The 23,772-nt window shown below is 47.3% G+C and overlaps 1 protein-coding gene across 1 annotated transcript in view; it reads left to right on the top strand.

Moving 5' to 3' along the window:
• Window positions 1-23,772, top strand: part of LOC144773827 (uncharacterized) — a 1,242,163-nt gene that overhangs the window by 828,370 nt on the left and 390,021 nt on the right. The window contains exon 6 of the mRNA XM_078658922.1: window positions 18,327-18,351. Coding sequence (XP_078515048.1) covers window positions 18,327-18,351 — 25 coding nt within the window. The remainder of the gene's footprint in view (window positions 1-18,326; window positions 18,352-23,772) is intronic.

The following is a 23,772-nucleotide window of genomic DNA, read 5'->3' as shown; positions in this document are numbered from 1 at the left end:
ATCATCATCTGAAGGTGGCTCACAAATGTCCCCTCTATATTTATTCCACGCCCCCCAAATCCTACTCAATTTTTTGGGACAACCCCTATTGCAAAACACTGCTCGTTCTGAAATCATCGCTGCATCCATATCATGTTTCCAAGCCGCTAGTGTAGGTGACTCCATCCCACCCCATTTCTGCGCTAGATTTCTCTTTGCCATCAGCATACCCAATGCCATCCAACCCTGTCCCGAACCTGTGAGGTCATTAGGTTCCCATATATTCAAAAGGCAACGTCTAGGGTCTGGTAGTGTGGAAACTTCTTCCGATTGAGACATGGTTCGCATCACTTGAACCCAGTAGTTTGCAATTCTCGGGCAGTCCCATATTGTGTGATAGAACGTCCCCTTTTCACCACATCCCCCCAGGCAGTATGGGTGTGCTATTTGTTTCATCTTATGCAGTGTGTCTCTAGTGTAATATGATCTATGTAATATGCGTAGTTGCACCAAGCGAAGACGCGAGAAGAGGCCCACTTCTTTCGGAGACGCAATCGCCTCTTGCCACTCTGAGTCATCAATGTCCCCACAATCATGCGACCATTTCTCCCGTAAAGGCACTGTCGGGTCAGGTAAATTATTTATTAGCTTACGATACGTCAGTGATGTCGCTTTTGATGGCATATAGTCAGTGAGTAGTCTGTCCTCGAGAGGGGACGTCTCTGGGATGTCCGTTTCAGGTGTCAGTATCGTTGTTAATGCGTGGCGTATCTGCATATACCGGAAATGTTCTGATGGTGCCAAATCATACTGTTGTCTCAGTGTCTCAAAGGGTATCACTTGTCCCTTCTGCCTTAGATCCCAAATTGTTGGAAATGCCTATAACATCCAAGCGGTCAAAGCCCTTTGTTTGCCTGAGCTTCCCCAGCTTCTATGTGTCCCATAACGGAGTCAACTGTGTCAGTACTCCCCGTCATCCCAACCTGGTCAGTGCCGCGTGCCATATGGTGAGTGTGTGTTTCAGTGGGCTAAACTTCGTGACGGATAAGGATTTATCATAGAGGGAAGCCAGCATATCAGACAGTCGAAGAGACGTCATCGCTCTTTTGACTCCCCCGACGCTCGCACGATGCGGCTGGGGGTTTGGGTGACACCGCCCACACGGCTCCACTGGAGCCGCAGGTGTCGCGGTCTGCTCCATACCCGCCGGTCCCTGGGCAAAACGCGACGCCGGGGGAGATTGATGACTTCCTCATGGCCATGAGGTCGCTCGCTCCTCCATCGTGTTCCGTGGCGCCTTCGGGCCAAGCGGTCCTGACTGGGTCCCCACGCGGGCCGGGTGCTTCGGCCCCGGCACCGTCTGGTGCTCCAGCCCCGGCGCCGTCGGCGACTTCGGTAACGACGCTGCAGGGCCCAACTGGATCCGGTTCCGGATCCGGGTCGCCGGCGGTCGACCTCACGACCTCGCCGGCGCCGGCCCCAAGGGTCCTGCCCTCGGTTCGGGTCCGGCGTCGGAGCGGCGCCACTCGGCGTGGGAGATTTCTATTTCTATGACCCGGCCCCATCCTTTGAGCCTTAGTACCAGGCGATGGGTGACGAGGGGGACTGGGAGGGGTCTGAGGACCCTCTGGCACACGAGTGTCAGTATTCTACGGACTGGACAGGAGAGCTTGGGGATGCCAGTGGTTTGGACACTTCGCCCGACACTGGTTTTGTCTCCCCTCCTAGCGTGGCTACGGAGGAGGGGGCTGCATATAGCGTGGTGCTGATGAGGGCGGCCAAGGCCTTGGGCCTTGAGCTCCCCGTTGCGGGCCGTGAGGACTAACCTCCTCACTGAGGTCCTTAAACTGCAGACAAGCTCGGCCGAGCCTCTGCTGCCGTTTAATGAGGCCCTATCAGATGTTCTTCTGGGCACTTGGTCAAAGCCTGCCACAGGTCAGCCTGTGGATAGGAACGTGGCCAGGTACCACCGCCCGGCTCCGGGCGACCCTTGCTTTCTGTCTACCCACCCCACTCCCGAGAGCCTGGTCATCCAGGACTCTAATTCCCAGACCGCATTCCAGTCGGCTCCCCCCGACCGGGAATCCAAGAGGTACGAGCAGTACGGAAAGAGAGTATTCTCCTCCCTAAGTTTAGGATTGCGGTCAGTCAATACCGCATGCTTCTTGGGCCGCTACACCCACTCTCTGTGGGATACGGTCGCGGCCGTGCTGCCAGAATGCCTGTTGGGGGTCCGGGCTAAACTCGGCCAAGCCCTTGTGGAGGGTTGAGATGCGGCGCGTTATTACATTCGGTGTGGGCTGGACACTACTGACTCACTGGGCAGAGCGATGGCAACGACGGTGGCGATTCGTCGCCACGCCTGGTTGAGATCTGCCAGCTTCTCGGCTGATGTCCAAAACACACTTATGGACATGCCGTTCGATGGCCGTCGCCTCTTTGGCGACAAGGCAGACCAGGCGCTTGAGCGCTTTAAGGACTCCAAGGCTACGGTCAAGTCCTTTGGCCTCTCGGTCCCGCGCCAGCAAACGGCTGCTTTTGGCTTCTTTCGTGGCCAAGGAAGGGGCGCCCCCACACGTTCTGCCAGCCACGGGCCGCAGACTACCATCCAGCGCGGTGGTGGATGTGGAAACCGATGTTGCGGCGGTCGGTGACAGCGGCGAGGCCAGTCCACACCTACCCCTGCAGCATCCGCCTCAAAACCCTCCTAGTCCGTGCTTTCAGGCCCATGTGACCCCAGTGGGGGGGCAGGGTTCGCCATCACCACCACTTCGGACAGGTGGGTGCTGCAAATCGTCCGAAGTGACTACTCCCTCCCCTTCGAGGCATCCCCTCCAGCCATGCCACCGCAGTGCCACCACGTGTCGGGGGATCACTTGAGACTTCTTCAGGAAGAAGTTATGGCCCTCTTGGGCAAGGGGGCCATTGAGCATGTTCCTGGGTCAGAAGTAGGGTGTGGTTGTTACTCCCACTACTTTCTGGTACCCAAGAAGGGCAAGGGGGACCTACGCCCTATCTTGGACCTACGGAACATCAACGGCTTCCTCCGGAAGGAGAAGTTCAAGATGCTGACATTGGCTCAGGTCTTAGCTGCCCCAGACCCTGGAGACTGGATAGTAGCGTTGGACTTGCAGGACGCTTATTTTCACATCCCCGTCCTGCCGGCCCACCGGCATTACCTGCGGTTCATGGTAGGCCACGAGCACTTTCAATTTACGGTGCTCCCCTTCGGCCTTACCAGCGCCCCACGGGTGTTCAAGAAAGTGATGGCGGTGGTTGCAGCTCATCTGCGCAGGTTAGGGGTTTCAGTCTTCCCCTACCTCGACGACTGGTTGTTGAAGGCGGGCTCGCCCCAGACAGTCGTCAGCCACCTCCAGACTACGGCCGATCTTCATCGGAGCGGTTCTAGATTCAGCGCAGTTTCGGGTTTATCCTCCCGAGCAGCGGGTTCGGGATATTCAGGCTCTGATTCCGATCTTTCAGCCTTTATCCCGAGTCTCGGTCAGGTTGACGCTGCGGCTTCTGGGGCTGATGGTCTCCTGCATCCTTCTGGTGCATCACGCCCGGTGGCGGATGCGGGCTCTGCAGTGGGACCTGAATTTTCAGTGGGCCCAGCATCAGGGCAACTTGTCCGACCATGTCTTGATCTCGGATGGCACTGCAAGACAGTTTCAGTGGTGGCTCGCGGACCACGATTGGGTCAGCGGCAGATCCCTCTCCCTATCCTAACCGGAGCACGTAGTTGTGACGGACGCGTCCCTCCAGGGCTGGGGGGGCCACATGGGAGAGGCGGAGATCAGAGGCCTCTGGTCTCCAGCGGAGTCCCAGCTCCACATCAACCTTCTGGAGCTGCGGGCGATCTGACTTGCACTGAAAGCATTCCTCCCCTCTGTCCGGGGGAGTGTAGTACAGGTGTTCCCGGACAACACCACCGCCATGTGGTATTGCAAACAAACAGGGCGGGGTGGGGTTGTGGACCCTATGCCAGGAGGCTCTGCGCCCCTGGCAGTGGCTGGAACATCAGGGCGTGACCCTGGTGGTTCAACACCTAGCAGGTTCTCTGAATGCCAGGGCGGACGAACTCAGCCGTCAGTGCATGATGGATCACGAATGGCGTCTGAACTCGGATGTGGCACAAGGCCTCTTTTAGCAGTGGGGAGAGCCTTGGTTAGATCTATTCGCCACAGAGAGAATGCGCAATGTCATCAGTTCGGCACGTTGGAATTTCCAAGCCGGCACTCGCTGGGAGACTCTTTTCGTCGCGAGTGTAGTTGCGGAAGAAGATCAGGCACGACCGGGCCCAGGTTATCCTTGTGGCTCCAGACTGGGCACGAAGATATTGGTAACCAGAGCTACTCAGCATGTCTGTCGATCCCCAGATTCGTCTGCCTCTTCAGGAGGACCTTCTGTCGCAGCAGGAGGGGACGGTCCTCCACCCGAACCTGTCCAGTCTCCACCTCAATGCTTGGAGATTGAGCGGTGACAGTTGAGGCCATTTGACTTACCTCCTGAAGTCTGTATTGTCATTCTGGCAGCCAGGCGTCCCTCCACAAAGTCGGTATACGCCTGCAGGTGGAACAGATTTGTGGCATGGTGCACAGCAAAGGCTGTGGATCCACTCTCTGCCCCCCTTTCTGAGGTTCTCCTCTTCCTTCTTTCTCTTGCCCAGCAGGGCTCTGCTCTGGGCACTATCAAGGGCTACCTTTCTGCCTTTTCCACCTTCTTAAGGCTACCTGATCAGCCATCTTTGTTCAAGTCCCCAATTGTAAATAGGTTTTTGAAGGGCATCACACACATGTTCCCTCCTGTTCCATTCGTGATGCCTCAGTGGGACTTGAACCTTGTACTTACTTATCTGATGTGCGCTCCCTTTGAGCCACTTCATAACTGTCCTCTTCACCTTCTTACTCTGAAGACTGCTTTCCTGGTTGCCATCACCTCTGCCAGGAGAGTGAGTGAGCTCCAGGCTCTTTTTTCCAAACCTCCTTTCCTTTCTGTCCATCCGGACAAGGTTGTGTTGCGGACCAGACCCTCTTTCCTGCCAAAGGTAGTCACAGCCTTCCACATCGGGCAGTCCATCACCTTGCCCACCTTCTTTCCGCCTCTGCATCCCTCGAAAGAGGAAGAGAGGCTCTACCGTCTGGACCCAAAACGTACACTCTCATACCATCTGGATCGCACATGCCAGTTCCGGGTGGATGACCAACTCTTTGTTGGTTACGTGGGCGCTAAGAAGGGACGGGCGGTGCACAAGAGGACCATCTCTCGGTGGATCGTGTTGTGCATCCAGGCATGCTACTCTTTGGCTAAAAAGGAACCTCCTGTTGGGCTGAGGGCCCATTCCACTCTGGCCATGGTGGCTACTACTGCCCTGGGCCGGAGAGTCCCCTTGCAGGACATTTGTCAGGCAGCTACGTGGGCCTCGCTGCACACGTTCGCAAGACACTACTGTCTGGACAGCCAAGTCCGGAGGGATGGCTTCTTTGACTGTTCCGTCCTCCAGGACTTTCTGGTGTGATTATTGGTTCGCAGATCCACCACCGGGGTTGGTATTGCTGGGGTATCTATTCTAAGGTATGGAATCTATCACTAATGTGTCTCTTTCGGATGCACAAGTTACTACTTGTGTAACGATATATCTGTAAGAGACATTAGCTAGTGATAGATTCCGTACCGACCCACCCATCCTCCCCGTTCTGCGAATCGATATCTAGGGTTAAGGTCATCCTCTTTCAGGGCCCTAGTTTCATGGAACCAGTGTTGGTTTTTATCATGGCTCTGCGTTTCTGGCGCGGAAAAGCTGTGTATAAGAACTGATGTCAGCACGCGGAGGCGGCGTCTAAGTACTCCAAAGGCGTCATCACGGCGCCCACGATGCCGACGACGGACGCGGAGCCGCGGACGACGACTACTGACGCGCATGGGTACAGCTCCGCAAAAAATTTCCTGATCCAGTCTGACGCCTGGGGATATTCTAAGGTAAGGAATCTATCACTAACTAACGTCTCTTACAGATATATCGTTACACAAGTAGTAACTTGTGCGTCACCCTGTGTTGCTTCCCTCCCTGTCCAGCCTGATGCTTAACCCCAACTGTGCCCTCCATTTTGCCACCCCACCCACTTTTTATTTTGTTGAAAAGATGCTTTTGCGCTGCTCTTTTTATATTTTTAACAATCCAACTTGGATTAGTAAATAATAAGAGAAAAGGCACATGTGCATTTTCAAGGAGCATGCATGCATGGTGCACACACAAACAACGGGCATATTATCAAGAAACGGCGTTAAAATTATCGCCGCTTTAGCTGCAGGAAACTAGAGCTAAAGCGGTGATAATGGGCTTGATAATATGCCCCTGTGAATTCCCATAGAAGCCCATGTTCTGGTGTGAACATGGGCTTCTATTGGAATTCTCTACGGCATATTGTCAAGCCTATTATCGCCGCTTTAGCGGCAGTTTCCTGACGCTAAAGCAGCGATAATCTTAACTCCGTTCTTGATAATATGCCCCAACATTCCACAGCTGCAGAGGCTGCGTCATAGCACCTCTGTTTTTTAAGTTTGTTTCTAAGTCATGTTTCACAGCATCACTTAAAACCTTTGACACAACCAATAAGTCCCTAATGCAAGACATATTGCAAATGCTAATGTTTATTTTATTTTTTTTAGTCAAAAAATATCTCAACAGTAGAATAAGTTCTAAAACATATTCCACAAAGCAAGAAAAGGATGCAGTGCCACAGGCTGTTAATAGGTGTCCATGTGGAGTGGTAAAGGGACCTCTATTAGCCACAAAAGATGCTGCACCCTTAATGCAATTATAAAGAAAAGAATTGCAGCTGAGCATAGGTTTCCATTTCTTCTAAAGGAAAGTGAGATTTTTGCTAGCCTGCGTTTAAAAAAAAATCACCATTTAAATAAATAATAATGGTGCTTTATTTAAACACAAGTTAACAGAGTTCTCACTTCCAATAAAAAATAAATTGAAACGTATGCTGAGATGCAATATTTCTCTTTATAATTGCATTAAGGCTGCAGTACCTTAAGTGGCTAATAAAGATTATTTACAACTCCATAGAGACACCTAGTAACAGCTTGTGGTACTGCACCCTTTCCTTGCTTACTGGAATTTATTGTATTACTTATGCTACTGCTGGGATATTTTTTAATCCAAAAACAAACATTAGCATTAGCGTTTGCATTGCCAATAGCGCATGGTTTCACTAATGCGAAACCTATTACATTGCAAATGCTTGTTTACTGATTGTCACCACCATGGAAAACCTTGTGGTAATGACCAGAAAATACAAATAATGACCCGACACCCAGGATATTAACTCCCTGGGTGTTGGGGTCATTAGATATTTGTTTCTATAAAAAATAACTCCCACTATGGGTGTTCGTTTTTAAAAAACAAATAGGTTGGCACTCTGGTGTCAAAACTGAGGCCGATTGTTCACCAATTTTTTGTCCCTTTGGAGAAACCACTGTGAGGACAGGTCCCTGAAGAAACAAACATCACTGCTGGGCTGGCGATGAACTCTAAATCTAGCAATCCTTTGTTTGTCAGGGGAGCGGACGTAGTGTCCTTCACAACCCTGGTGGACAGAGTACATACAACAATAGCTTAAATAAGGCCCATAATCTGTTAAACATAACTAAAACAGAATGTACATGTGATACACTGAGCCCAATAAATGGTGTTTATCAGTGATTGAGCTCCTAGAATAAAACCTACACATGGCTGCAGAACACAACCAGCCTTCATAAGATGTGGATGAAAGTATGATTTAAGCTCATGTCTTTCACAATTAAATAAAGCAATATATCAAATAAATAAAGAGCTAAATCAAAAAAGAGACAAGATGCCAAAGGCTGCGAGAGTGGACTCCAATGGGCACTACATCTATGTAACCTTTGGGACATAAGAACCAGACATCAGAACCATCTGTATAATCAGAGGGATGCTATATTCACTCACACACCCTCCAGCGGTTTATGTATTGTATTGTATTGTATTGTATTGTAATTGTAATTGTATAGTAATTGCATTTATATAGCGCTTACTACCCCTGACGGTACTCAGGGACCCATAGAGGATTAGTGTTGAATTAGTATAGTGAAACATGCAAGTACATTTTAAGTGGTGGATAGGTTAGTCAGTAATTTGGAATGATAGCAGAAGGATAGAGGAGGACAAAGGTTTGTATTTATATAACGCTTGTTGATGCACGCTATTCACGAAGCCTACAAAGGATTAGTGGTGAATTAATATGGTAAAATATGAAGTAGTTTCAGTGGTGGGTATTAGTCAGTTACTTGGAGTGAGAAGAATAGCGGACGGATAAAAGGGGAAGAAAGATTTGCATTCATACAGCACTTGTTACCCCTGATGGGTGTTGAATCGCTTTTCTGCCGAGCAGCACGCCACTCCGGAACCCATAAAGGATTACTGTTGAAAATTAGTATAGTAAAAAATAAATAAATAAATATGAAGTAATTTGAGTAGTGGATATGTTATTCAGTTATTTGGATTGTTTATTAGTATAGTTTAATATGGAATTTTTGAAGTGAACATGGTAGTCTGTTAATTTCGACTGAAAAGGAAAGTGGAGGGATAAAAGAGTGAAAGATTTTTTTTTTAGTTTTTTGTAGGTCTTAGCAATAGGAGGAGGCTTTTGGATGAGTAAAAAGGAGTTTTGGAGGGGAGGAATCAGAGGAAAGAGTTTAGAAAGGTTTGTTTTAGGGGATCAGTATAGTAAAAGAGGTGTCAGATGATACAAGGAGGGGTAGAGTAGGAGAGAGTCTAGAAGGGTTATTTTGGCAATCATAGTAGTGGTATGGGATAAATGAGAGAGTGGATGTAGAGGATTTGCCCCAGTATTGGAACTTTCATAGATTCCCATGCTTTGTATCATTCCCCGTCGTCGGAATGGGAGCCTCGGTAGTATAAAAAACCATAGAAACAAAAGAGAAACCTAGGCCTAGGCCTCATCTCATTTTGTATTCTATCCACCTCTTTTTGTGAAAAAGAGACCAAACTTTTGCCAGGACCAATCAGAGCAGCCTCACCCTCTAGAACCTTCCTGAGAGAGCTCAGAGCCTCAGATTTTTCTACCGCACGTTGTGCTAGGGAGTCTCCACTGAGCTCTGCTCAGTTTTCACTGTTTTTCTACTTATTTCTTCAAGTTTCTGCTTCAAATCGTCATGTCTGACAAGGAGAAGAAGGCCTTATTCAGGTCCTGTGCCTCTTGTGGCAAAAAACGTCTTTTTGTGGAGGATAAGCACGATAATTGCATCTATTGCTTATATCCTGACCACAAGGCCACAGACTGCAAGATCTGCAGGACTTTCTCGAACAAGACTCTTCGGGACAGAGAAGGCCGGCTACTTACCTGGCTTCAGAAGATGAAGACACGCAAGGAGGTGCTCTCTTCGGATGAGGAGGATTCCGTGTCTGCTGCTTCCTCGCAAAGATCAAAGAAGAGGGGTAGGTCTCCCCCTGGTTCTTCGACATCTGAGCCCCCTCTTAAAGCCCCTCACAAGATCTCTGACAGGTCTGAGAGGGCTGGTCCCCTTCAATCTCCTCACGAAAGTGTAAAGGAGAGGCAGGGACAGGCTACAGCAGTGGTGCCAGCCTTAAAGGACAAAAAGGAGGTGGTGATCCTTTCTCCTCCGTCCAAAAAGATCAAGCCCAGTGATAAACACTCTACTGGCACGTCAGGATCTGGGCCGGAGAAAAAACAGCGTCCGTCGACGACGAGAACACCAGGTACGTCGACGACTGTGACTTTGGCTAAAGTTCCCGCTGTTTCTGTGGCTCCGTCGACGGGCTCGTCGACGGTAGCGGTGTCCACGACGACGACTTCGTCGACGTTCAAGGTTCCGAGCTCGTCGACGATGATGGCTTCCACGTCGACGACGACTAGCAGGCCGCTGTCGACGGCCGCAACGACGACGAAGACTACGTCGACGACGTCGACGACGACGGCTTCCACGTCGACGACGATGATAATGACGACGAGTTCGTCGACGAGACCGTCGACGGTGGTCCCATCGACGACGAGGATTGTGTCGACGAAGGCTGTGGTGCAGTCGACGGTTACAGTAACTGATGCTCCGACGACGACGGCGTCGTCGACGAGACCGTCGACGGTCCAAAAATTGCATTTTCCAGTTCAGAGAATGAAAATCACGCCGGAGATGACGTCTCCGCGACGAGTCTCTTCCCATCTACCGACAATGCTGTTAGATGATGAGTCTGACGAGGATGAGTTTCAGGACAATTATGGACCTGCCTATAGTCCCTCGGACTTGAACGTAAAGTTGCAGGAGACGGACACGGAGGAGTATTTCGACCAGGCAGGTGGCCAACAACTACATCCTTATATTGTGGAAGAGCGACATCCGCCGAGTTTGGGACAAGGCATGGTAGCCATGCCCTCCTCTCTCATTTCGGATCTTCAGGACATGCTTCAGGATTATCGTAAAAGGTTTCCGTCAGACCCTTCCGGACAGACTACGTCTTTTCCACTTCCACCACAGCCGCAAGTGCAGCCGGCTACTAGTGTTCCGGTGGTACCCTCCACACCACCGCCAGTGACACCTTTGGCCCGGGTTCCCACACCAGATCCCGTACCACTGCCCGATGCCCATCAGGATACCTCTTCAGATGAGGAGGTTGTTCCAGTGGATCCCTTGATGGATCCTTTACAGGACCCTGACCCGGATCAGGGGGACAATGACCCGCAAGACCCAAATGCTGCTGGTCGTGACACTTCCATCTCCCCTCCGGTGGATATAGGGGGTTTTCATCATCTGATGGAACGGGCTGCTAAGAGGTTTGGACTACCTATTTCAAGAGAGGAATCGGAATGTTTCCTTTATGACTTTAAGGAACAACACCAACGCTCTGTCAAATCTATTCCCATTATAGAGCATGTATGGGAGGAGGGCATGAAGATCATGCCGAGTCCTGCCACGGTGATTCCAGTCCTCCCCAGACTGGAGAAGAAATATAAAGCTCCTGAAGGCAGTCCAGCTTGCCTTATTGGTCAGCCAAAGCCTGACTCGGTGATTTCTCAGGCGGCACAAAGCAAGTCAAAGAATCCGTCCACACCGTTGACCACTCCTCCGGACAAAGACGGCAGACGTCTGGATAATGTTGGAAAACGATTTTCCTCTATGGCCAGCTTACTGGTTAGAGCGGCGAATGCCCTTGCCATCTTAGGCCGTTACGACCGCCAGATGTGGTGCGACATGGAACCCTTCGTGGACCTATTACCTGAGCCCACTAAGGAGGACGCCAAGAAGGTGCTGGCGGAAGGAGAGAAATCGTCTGCAGAAGTGATTGACTGCGCAATGGACATTGCTTCCACGGCCTTCCGGGCCTTGGCCGGCTCCGCCGTCTTACGGCGTCAGGGTTGGCTGAAGGCCACCTGGTTTCGTCAGGAGGTCCAGAACAGACTCCTAGACCTCCCTTTTGATGGGGAGATGCTGTTCGGGAAGCATGTGGATGATACCCTACAGAATATCAAGAAGGACACAGACACAGCAAAGTCCTTGGGCTCTCTCACCTATCGCAAGGTCCCCTTTAGGGGCGCACGAGGGAGAGGATTTACATCTTACAGAGGAAACCAACAACGTTTTTCCTCGCAGTCTTCCCAGTCATATAAACCCAATTACTCGAATCAGCGACAAGGGCAATCAGCATCTTTCTCTCGCAACCCTCCGCGAGGCCGTCAACAGCGACAAGGCCGTGACAACACCAAACGACAATAGCGGCCTCCCGGCTCTACCTGCTGTTCCTCCCCTCCCGATCACATCAGTGGGGGGCAGGATATCCCTTTGTCTGGACAGTTGGATGTCAATAACATCGGACCAATGGGTCCTCAACATAGTGAAGAGTGGCCATACGTTGGAGTTTCACGACTTTCCTCCAACACGAGCTCCGGGCGCCATCCGCTCAGGACATCTAGGATTACTACATCTAGAAGCCCACCAGTTGTTCCTCAAAGGAGCAATAGAACCGGTCCCGCTCTCTCAGAGGGGCCGGGGGTTCTATTCAAGATTCTTCCTAGTGCGGAAGACGAAAGACACTTGGCGTCCCATCCTCGATCTTCGGGAGCTCAACACCTATCTCGTAAAGCTCTCCTTCAGGATGGTCACTCTCCAGGAAATTCTTCCTCTCTTAAATCCAGGCGACTACTTGGCGTCGCTGGATTTAGAAGACGCATATTTCCATATTCCAATACACCCAGCTCACAGACAATACCTTCGCTTTACAGTGGGAAAGAGCCATTTCCAGTTCAAAGTGCTTCCATTCGGCCTTCGATCGGCACCGAGAGTGTTCACCAAAGTATTGGCACCGGTGGCAGCTTTCCTTCGACGACAATCTCTCGAAGTTTTCCCTTACTTGGACGACTGGCTCGTCAAGGCACCATCTTTCCAGGACGCTTCGCAAGCCGTGTCTACTTGCCTCCATTTGTTCCGCTGCCTGGGCCTTCAGTTGAACGAACACAAGTCAGTCCTCCTGCCTTCCAAATCTGCAAGATTCCTGGGGTCCGTGCTGGACACCACGCATTGTACGGCTCGTCCCTCAGAAGAGCGACAACAAAAATTGATGGTTTCGGCTCAACTACTCTGCCGCAGCAAGGTCCTATCGGTCCGCCAATACAAATCCCTTCTCGGATCGATGTCCTCCTGCATACCATTAGTACCGCATTGCAGGCTAAGGATGCGTCCTCTACAGGAGGAGCTGGACAAGCAATGGCGCCAAGCAGAGGGGTCGTTCGACGACAGGGTTGTCGTAACATCAGCAATGAGAACAGCGAGCGGATGGTGGCTTCAGAAAAGCAATCTCGCCCAAGGCCTAACATTCAGGATTTCTCCTTCACCCATGGTGATGACCACGGACGCCTCGTTGGAAGGCTGGGGTGCAGTGCTCCGAGAGCTTCAAGTCAGTGGCCATTGGAGTCCAGGACAGCGGCAGTGCCATATCAATTTCCTGGAGCTGACAGCCATTCGGTTGGCCTTGCAAGCTTTTCTACCCAGAGTGGGCAATCGCTCAGTGCTGGTCCGGACGGACAATACGACGGCCATGCACTATGTAAACAAACAAGGAGGCACCAAATCGCAGACTCTGTCCGCAGAAGCTCAACGGATTTGGGATTTCGCAATTCACAACAACATCACTCTGAGAGCCGAGCACTTGGCGGGAACTCTCAATGTCAAGGCGGACGCCTTGAGTCGCCAGACGGAAGTGACTCACGAGTGGGAGTTGAATCAATCCATTCTCGACGGAGTGTTCTCAGTTTGGGGGATGCCGACCATCGACCTCTTTGCTTCGCCGGAGAACGCCAAATGCCGGTTCTACGCAAGCAAGGTTCACCATCGGGGGTCCCTAGGGAACGCTCTTTCGATGGCCTGGTACAGCGCGTTCTTTTACGCTTTTCCTCCCATTCCCCTCATTCCTCGAGTTCTCAAGAAAATGAAGGCGGAACCCTGCAGGATGATTCTAATTGCTCCAGCGTGGCCCAGACAATTCTGGTACACAGAACTGCTGCGACTCTCCCAAGCTCCTCCAATTCACTTGAGGCCCATTCCGTCCCTCTTGTCCAGGAGTCAGGGACAGGTTTTCCACCCGGATCCGAGATCCCTCCACTTGACGGCGTGGCTCCTGAACACAGAGAATTCAGTCATCTAGCTTTGTCTCAAGAATGCAGAGAGGTCTTGGCTCATGCCAGAGCACCAAGTACTAACAAGACGTACACGGCAAAATGGAAGAGATTCTGCTTGTGGTGTCAACGGGAAGGTCTCCATCCTTACACTTCCCAACCTCATCAGTTGCTGCCGTATTTGCTATCTCTGGCTAAGTCTGGTTTGGCACATTCATCAGTAAAGGTGCATCTAGCGGCCATATCACGGTTTCGACGCAGTTCGGCAGGTCCTTCCTTATGGTCCTCTAGGGTGGTTAAACAATTCTTGAAGGGCCTATTCCGGATGTATCCGCCAGTTCGTCCTCCTCCACCAGTGTGGCAGCTCAACCTTGTCTTGGCTCAACTCATGAAAGCTCCGTTCGAGCCGGTTCACAAGGCAGACTTAAAGTTCCTCTCCTGGAAACTAGCACTCCTCTTAGCTCTAACATCGGCTAGACGAGTGAGTGAGCTTCAGGCACTCTCCATAGTGCATCCATTCCTGCAATTTACTAAACAAGGTCTGGTTCTTCGGACTAATCCCAAATTCATCCCGGAAGTGCCATCTGAGTTCCACTTGAATGAACCGGTGATTCTGAAAACATTCTTTCCACATCCTTCTACACCTGCGGAGCGTACGCTCCATTCTTTGGACATTCAACGGTGCTTAAAGTTTTACTTGGAGCGCACACGTCCCTTTCGGAAGTCTACTCAGTTGTTTGTGTCCTACAGTGCACCTCGTAAGGGGTTGCCTTTGGCAAAGACTGGCATTTCCCGCTGGATCTCCAGTGCGATTCAATTCTGTCATCAGGAAGCGGGCAAGCCGCTGGACGGCAGAGTCCGTGCACATTCCACGAGGTCGGTGGCTTCATCTGTGGCTCTCTTTTCGGGAGTTGCCATTAAAGACATCTGCAGGGCAGCAACGTGGAGCAGTACTCATACCTTCACGAAACACTACTGCCTGGATTCTGCAGGACGAGATGATGCGGCTGTTGGCCAGGCAGTCCTGCGTAATCTGTTTCATTGAGAGGTGAGCTTTCCCTACGATCCCTCCATCCTGGTGAGCACATTTTGTTTGTTTTTACTGTACTTTATGTATTTTTCTATGGTTATGTGATGCCATGTATTTACAAAATGTGTTCATGGTGCTGTACTGCTAGCTATTCTGATACAAAGCATGGGAATCTATGAAAGTTCCAATACTGGGGCAAGAAAACAAGTTACTTACCTGTAACTTTGGTTCCCCAGTATTGGTAACTTTCATAGATTCCCATGCGCCCGCCCACCTCCCCTGGGAAAGCTCATCCTTTTACAGAGTTAGTGGCTGTTTGCACAACGGCTACGAAAATCTGAGGCTCTGAGCTCTCTCAGGAAGGTTCTAGAGGGTGAGGCTGCTCTGATTGGTCCTGGCAAAAGTTTGGTCTCTTTTTCACAAAAAGAGGTGGATAGAATACAAAATGAGATGAGGCCTAGGCCTAGGTTTCTCTTTTGTTTCTATGGTTTTTTATACTACCGAGGCTCCCATTCCGACGACGGGGAATGATACAAAGCATGGGAATCTATGAAAGTTACCAATACTGGGGAACCAAAGTTACAGGTAAGTAACTTGTTTTCATATTGATAGATGTATAGGATGAGAGATAGGGTAGTGCATTGGAAGGAGTAGTAGAAGAAGTTTGAGATGAGTCAGAAGGTTGGGCTAGAAGATATATTGAGCAAAGTATAGGCTGAGAAATAGGGTAGTGCATTGGAAATGCTAAATTAGAAGAAAGTGTTAAATATGTTGATCCATAATTACATTGAAAGTATATAGATACATAAAGGAGGTAAGTGTATGTAGATTAAAGATATTGATAGGGGCACAGAATGTGAAATAGGGTAGTGCATTGATATGTTTTTTCAGGTGTCTTTTTTGGAAGGTGTTTGAGTCAGTGGAGGTGGTGCAGCATGTGGGTCATGTAGTAATGTTCTAAATTGTCCAATAGATGAGAGTCGGTTCGAAGAGAGGTGCTGTATTGTTGTATCTCTGTTAGGTGGGGTGGAAGAGTGAAAGCTTGGGATTGGAGTTTGTTCCTTTGTGTGGTTTGAAAGGTGGGTATATGTTTGTATTTTGTGATAGTAAGTATTATGAGGTGTTGCGCTTTGAAGATCTTGTGCTGGTGTGTGTGATATGTTTTGCTTTTGAGGAGTAGTGAAAAGGGTGCTGATGTATATTTTTCATGCAATGAATTTGATTGTGTAGTATTGTTTGTGAGAGGAGGATGTGACGTAGAGGGGGTGGTGATGTGTTTATCAGTAGAGTGTATGTTGTGTGTAGGAAGGAATGAAGTAAAGGTGAGAATGTTTATCTTAGACTGGTTTGTTGCAAGAGTTACAAAGTGTGGTGGTGTGCAGTGTGTGTGTTGTGCGTTAGTGTTTTTATGGTAAAAGGGAGAGGAGGGTGTTTGTTGGACAACTGATGGAAGGATGATTATACGTTTGTTAGTGATAAAAGGTGGTCTGTTGGGTGTAATTACAGCAGGGAGAGTGTGGCTGAATGGGATGTAGTTATGTATGGTGTTGATTGGCGTTGTGTTAGTGATGCGTGTATTGGTTAGTGGTATAGGATAGAGTTGTGTACTGTTTGTAGGTGATGGTGGATATGTGTGGTAGTTGGGATAGTAGGGTGTGTAGATGTGGTTTGCTTGGGTTTGTAGTGCAGGCTGGTACATTAATCTGTGCATAGTGTTGTGCATGGTGTACATTTGGTGTGAGTGTGTTGCTGTGTTTGTGGATGTGGATGGTGTGGGCTGGGTATTGCTAAATGAGAAAAAGGGCAGCAATTCTGGCCGTAGTCCCGACCAATCTCGAACAAGCTCAAACAGGAAACTGCCCTTGTCCTCTCTGCCTTTAGCCTCAATGCCCGGGCTGAGATGCCCTAAGCCTGGCCTTTTTTATAGCCCTAGTAATCATGTGACCCCTTCAGCCATTGGGAACCCTAGCCCTAACACTATCCAATCACAACACTAGCCCTAAAATCTAGGAACCAATAGGAGACAAGGACCTTACAACCAATCTTATACCTAGTCCAAGCACCCAATCAGTTCAAAAACCCTGATTTCTACATCCAATAAAGGCCCTAGCCCTACCAGTATTCCCAAAACAAGTCCATGCAACCAATTGCACAGATAGCCCTAGTCCCTACTTCCAATAGAAAGCCTAACCCTACTCTAAGTCCCACACCTAGTCCAGCAACCAATCACACCAGAAGCCCTAATCGTAACTTCCAATTAAAGGTCTAACCCTAGCCCTAGTCCCACCCTACTCCCAACAACCAAAAGCATAGGAAGCCCTAGTGCCTACTTCCAATAGAAATCCTATGCCTAGCCCTAGTCTTAACCCTACAATGATTGAATCACAGACCCAGAAACCAACCAGAACCCTCAAATACCCAACCAATGAGGACAATAACCCTAATCCAATAGAAACACCAGATTCAACCACCTATCAGTGTAGACATGTACCAACCACTAGCAGACCATATAAGGTCCCAGCGACCTCAGTCAAGGTTTGCTGGCCAGGGAGTTGGAAGCTGCTTCTCCTGTTCAGAATCGCCTAGGAGATAGACAGGCTCAATCCACACTTTGGACTTCAGCAGGTAAGGGCCTCACTAACTTGAAATCTAACAATACTGTTTGTATAAAACTTTACTCCCCTTGCTGGCCAAAAAACGAAGTGCACAGGCCCTAGTAAAACACAGTTTACACAGCTCACAAAAGCACCCTCTGATGTAGCAAAATCCCTGTTGCTGGGGAGGGGGGGGAGGCAGGGGGGCTGGTTTCACTGGCTTGTGAACACAAAATGGTGGCTGGTAGTGCACTGCTTTAACATACAGGTCTTAGCACAGAGCAAAGGAGAAATTTGGAGGGAAAAGAGAATTGTCACCAAGCAGTTGGTGACAATTCTCAATTCTCAATTCTCAATTCTCAATTAGAGGGACAATTGTCCCTCTAATTGCATTTATATAGCGCTTACTACCCTGTTAAAGGGTGCAGGAGTAATCTCCCTGCGCCTTGCAGCTACTGCAGGTGCAGATCAGGTGTGTTTTCGAGACTAACGTCCTCATAATTAAATGTTAGTAATCCCTGGCATTTATCAAGCCCACAGAGTGACGCGGTAAACATGTGAACCCACACAGTTTGCTCCAGGGACTCTGAAACTCAAAATAGCAGAAATCTCTGGCTCAAAATTTGCCTGGAAATGTGGAACTGGATGCAGTGAATTTTAATATCCCACAATGCTGTATTTCCAAGTGAGTCTTGATGGCTCACTTCATTACTGTAGGGTTTCTCCAGTCCCTGTAGTTACTATGCAGGCTTGTAACGGTAATTCTGGGGGATGAAATTACTGGTCTAATTACTAGGAACCCTGTATTAAGCCATAACATATTAGCTACAGAAGAAACTGAGGGAGAGGTTGGATAATATGTGTTTTTTTACTTTGGCCAAATGATTGCTTTTTGTTCGATTTATGTAGAATTTGGATCCAACATTTACTAAATTAAATTGGTAGTTTAAAGGAGTTGTGTGTGTGCATCAGTACGTGCATGTGTGTGTGAAAAAGAGAGAGACAGCTGTAAACAAGTAAACTAAAACCATTTTTGTTCTATTTCAGAGAGCACAACTAGCCATACAAAATCGTAAGTACCACATTTTTACTTTCTTTACCTAAATATCATGGACTCTGCAGCAGTCAGAGTTCTGTGCAAGGCCGGCTTTAGCGCTGGTGGAGCAAGGTGTGACTGTGTTTTTTGGTGCCCCCCAAGACCACCCCTGCCACAGATTTCCTCCCCACCTCTCTTTAAAAGTGCCCCTCAAATCTCCATAACCACTCTCTCTCAGATGCATTTAATTAGGTTTATAGCGTCACTCCTAAAAGTAAGAGTTTAAGAGCACTTTACATCACACACACATTGCACAGAGACGTTGAATCATACTTGTGTAAATCAGTGTATAGGGAATGTTACATAAGACAAAGGATCTCAACGGGTAGGATTCACTTGTCATCCATACAGGCAGGGAGTATAGTTTAAGGGTGCTTGGTCTGGAGAAGCACAAACTTTGAATTTAAAATGTAACACCATGGTTGGGGGTTCTCTTTAATAATCAGAATTGATTTTTACCCAAATGAACAAATAAACCCTGTTTGCAAAATTAATATATTGAAAGACTGGGGGAAACCCCATTACCCTCTAATATATACATTACAGGCGGCATGCAATTCTTTTATTACTAGCACACTGTTCTATGTTAGGATTGTAACTTTTAAACTGCAAGTACCAAAAGAAAGTGACCCACTGACCTATTTACATTATATTCACTTTGTGATCTGCATGGTACATGTTCTTTGCAGCAGGCATATTAACCCTTTGACCTACCTTAGGATGAAACAAAATGTCCATGCATCAAAACTTCCACTAGACAAAACTCCGATCTCTCCCCAGGAAGAACATTAACCACCAGAGTTATCTTAACATTTTTATTGTTGCCTTAAAATTTCCGGAGGCCAGGAATGTGGCAGCAGGTGCTTTTAAAACCATATTATATTTGCAACCAGGCGCCCCACCCCAAGAAGGCAACCAGTGGGGTGGCACCGTTCGCATCCCCCTAGAGATGTAAATTGTTGGGTCGTTGATGGATGAAGTAAAATCCCTATTTCTGTATGCAGCACCAGGAGAATACTTACTACCCCCTAAGAACTGTTACAATGAATACCTTTCATTCTGTGCACTGCTGCTTCTTACTTGGCTAAGAGATTGCAGTGGTGCAATGCAGGTCTTCTGACTGGGTTTCTTCAGAGATTGTGTTACCTATTGTTTTGAGCATGCACCAGGAATTAATGAGTGTATTTATGCAAACAACCGGAAACCTCTATATGTTGAATCCAGAGGAATTTAGCGCTGGGACACACTTTATAAATTATTGATTGATTAGAAATTCTGAATATTGACTGATTGATCTGGCAGACTAAGCTGACGGATTCTGCTCCTGCTCAAATAAGAGTTCTGTAGGTTCTGCTTTGCTCTGCAGAAGGCATTACCTGCTTTTCTGCTACAGATAATATTCATTATAGTAGTCTGCTGCTGTTCTTTTGTTTACTTTCTAATGACATTTTAACTACAACATTTATTTCATTAACAATAAAAATAGGATCAAGGATGTTCTGCGTTTGTTACATTATTCACTTTGTAATTACTTGTTAAGTGTTTTTATTTTATTTATATTACAGTTAGAAAAGAACAATAATAATTCTATTACAGCAGAAACACATAACAAATAGCATAAAACATTTTTTTAATTCATAGTTTTGAAAATCAAAAAAGGTTCATTATTTTTTGGAAATACAAACAACTGTCTAAAAACGAAATTATGTTAAAAACAGGAACATTCTCTGTGCAAACATATAAACACAACATACAAACTATACTGGCCAGATTCACAAAGGCCTTTTGGGTGGAGTTATGTCTGCATGGCATTCAAAAAGATGCCCTTCTGTGGTTTGCCTGCGGGCCTCATTAATGCCAGCAGGGTGGGGGTAGGGCTTTTGGGATGAGTGTAAGGTGGACATAAGGGAAGTGTAGAAAGCTGGCGCTCTATATATTGTACTAAAAAAAAGTTCACTGTGTAGAGAGTCCAGTTGGTCCCCATTGGCTTACAGAGGCTAAAGTAGATAATACTAACGTTCTCTTTTGTGGTAGTGTGGGTGAGCAGGGAGGCTTATCAGAGGGTAGTGCTAAGCAGTTGGTGTACTCACAGACGCAATAAATGAGACACAGTCAAATTATAAAACCGAGACCAATTTAGAAAGAAACAATTCTTTTTATATATTGTTGGAAAGTGCCTCTTTTTGGCATGGTTATCCCCCCCCCCTACATTTTGTGCCTGGTATCTGGTGTAATTTCGACTGAAAGTGTGCTGGTTTCCTGTCAACCAGGTCCCCATCACCAGTGTTATTTCTCTAAACTGTATGATTGTTCCACAACTGGCAAACCCTTTTGGGTATGTTCCACCCACAAAAAGGGGGAGGAGGAGTACCCCTATTTTGACCTCCTCTATAATTGACTAATCACACAATGAGACGTAGGAGTGAGGAAATCAATTTTTTAGAGGTGTTTCGGCAAAGTTAAGATGCTTGAAAAACTGCCCTCACCCACGATAATTTATGGCAATGCACGGAACGGAGCAATAGGGTGAGGGAAACAATACAAACACATAGAAGAGTAGGGATCAAGCAAAGAATAAGTGCATACAAACAAATATAAATGTAAAACTAACTCAGGTATATCAAAATGCCTATTTTATTCACATATTCCCAGGTCAGTGTTAAAAAGGTATCTCAAATCAGATGATGGTGGTGAATAGGTTAAATTATGAAACAAATAAAAAAAAACAGGGGGAGGTAGAGGGATATGCTAGGTCCACCCTCCTGTTCCAATAAATCTCGGATAAGGAGCCTAGCAGAACAAAACGGTTTTCACTCAGTCGGAGTTGGAAAATCAGATATGAAAGGAAAAATGTCCTTTCTTGGGTCCCCTCACTCACCAGGGTTTCCCACGGTGACATGCTTCATCATAGGGGCCATCTCAACCTGCTGCCGGTTGAGGCATGCTATGACTTGCGATTACTTAGAAGCACTGTATAGTGAAGAACTATGTGTAGTGCAGTGGTGTTTATGGAAGTAGAGTAAGTTAAAAATATCTAACTAGTGGGCAAAATAACTTTATTCTGGCTGCTAGTAGGGGTGGGTAGGGTCCCTAGCTTTAATGAGTCAGGGATCCCTAGTGGACGTCAACATGTTTCGAGCTTCCCCAATGCTCTTCTTCAGGACAAACACAGGGTCCAGCCCTGTTTGTACCACTCCTAAAGTGACCTAAAGTACGGTCAAGTGAATTAAATTGTGTTGCAACTAATAAGCATGCGTTGTTAATACATACGATTTAAAAATAATCACGTAGTATCTGTGAATAAAGAAATTAAAACAGTGTTACCAGATACACCCTACCCAATGTGGGGTAGGTAAGTTTTGAACTGCAACACATAAGTTTACTCTTCATTGAGGTGTGTCTACTGGTAGCATTCACGCACTTTGCCATGCTGATTTAGTAGACAAACGCACTGCTTGCTTTTATGCCACCACTGACAAAAGATGACGCTGTTGCTGTTAACCAGTGCGTGATATTTTTTAAAACAAAGTACACCTTGTGACATTACCACAAAACATGACGAACAATTCATAAACAATGACTCTTCATTAGGGTGTGTGTCTACACGTTACATTCTCATGCTTTGCCATGCTGATTTAGTAGACAATCACGCTGCTTGTTAGTTATGCCTCTATAGACAAACATGACGCTATTAATCCGTGCACGGTATTTTGAGAAAAACAACTTGTGGCTTTTCAAAACAAGACGAACAATACATAACAAACAATACATTAAGGAGAAGAAAGACATACTAGTTAAAAAGCAACACTGTGCTTCATGGTCTTTGAGGGGCTCATACTCGAACGCTAGAAAAAGCAGGACAAAGCATTATTAATTGCCCCGTTGCTAAGGGAAAAAATGGATGAGCTGTGGTAGGTTCTGCAGGCTACCCGGTTTTCGGATCCGCTCCTACAAGGAACATACTTACTTGTGAGAGACTCCGCTCGGGCGAGTTCACCAGATTACCCATTAACTAGCAACCAATCAGCTTAGTGGTAAACCTATCAGACAGCATTCTGACAGGGTAGGGCACCTGCTGTTGACCCGACTTTTCAGCATCCTCCATCTTATCTTATTTTAGAGAAGAGTTAGCCTATTAGGGTCAGGGTTATGCACAATTCCCACAGGAAGAGGTCATAGAGAAAGTGTAGTCACCCTACGGGTAGGCAGCCCATTGACTACTACCCAATACTTCACTCAACGCCCCTAAGTTGAGTATTTAGGTGGCACGCTTTGACCCTGAACAGATTCGATGGATCTAAAGACAAAGAGGACAAAGAAGAGCTGCTGAACCTGAGAATATATATCTTTTTTGATAAGTATGAAGCACAATGGCAATGTGGATGTATGTGGGATGTCAAGGAAAGAAGCTGTATATACACTTGGTGAATCTGATTATAAATTCGCATAGTTTATGTAAATATAAGTAAAACAATTTTACAAAGCTTCTGCAATATTACATACATACAAATAATAACAAAGTGATGGTGTGTCCCAAGTAAATATTTAAAATGAACCTATACTACTAAAATGAGAAGTAATAGTGTGAAGAAAAAAGGAGGTTTCTATTTTACATTTTGTTTCATCGGAAAGAGGCGACCTAGTGACGTATAAACAATCAATATACAATAGTTGGAGAGTGTAAGCAACTATTGCGCACGGTCTGTCTCTTTTATGCTGTCGACGACGTTTCGACCCATTATGGATATCGGGTCTCCTCAGGACTGGTCAATGTGGGAACACCTATGAAGTGTAATGAGGACATGTTAGCTAGTGGGCCAGCAAGGTAGATAGATACTACAATGTAGTCAGGTAGTGTCGTTAGTAACCATGTATTGATATACCTGAAGAGGGCTTGCGCTGCTCAGTATCGTAAAAATGGTTCCCCCCCACAAATTATGGCAGACGGTGGTAGCTTATAAACTTTGTTCCACAGTATTTGAAAGAACTTCGGATCGTCTACATCCGGACCGTAAACATTCACCATTGTGATAAAAGTGCCACATAACCTCCCCTATACAATAATATACCGACCTTCGCCATCAATCTCTTCATAACAACTGTCAAAATGAATGGTCTTTTTAACTAATATCATCACTCCCCTTGCATACGATGAGTAGGAATAGGCAAAGCGCGCCCCAGCCACCTTTTAGCCACCTCCGAGGCTGCATGTTGCCCAAGATGCGTCTCTTGAAGAAACGCAATTTGAACATTGTGCCGGTCCAAATATGCCAGGACCTGCCTAGTTTTTTTTCAGGTTATTTAACTCCCTGACATTCCATGTTATCCAAGTGATTAAGCCTGCCCCCTCCACTGTATGCTATACGGAATCAGCACATAAGATAAAGAATCATAATA

This window comes from Lissotriton helveticus, chromosome 8 (genome assembly GCF_964261635.1).
Source record: "Lissotriton helveticus chromosome 8, aLisHel1.1, whole genome shotgun sequence".
Lineage (NCBI taxonomy): Eukaryota > Metazoa > Chordata > Amphibia > Caudata > Salamandridae > Lissotriton > Lissotriton helveticus.
Note: the sequence above shows the minus strand (reverse complement) of the source record. Positions and strands in the feature narration are given on the sequence as shown.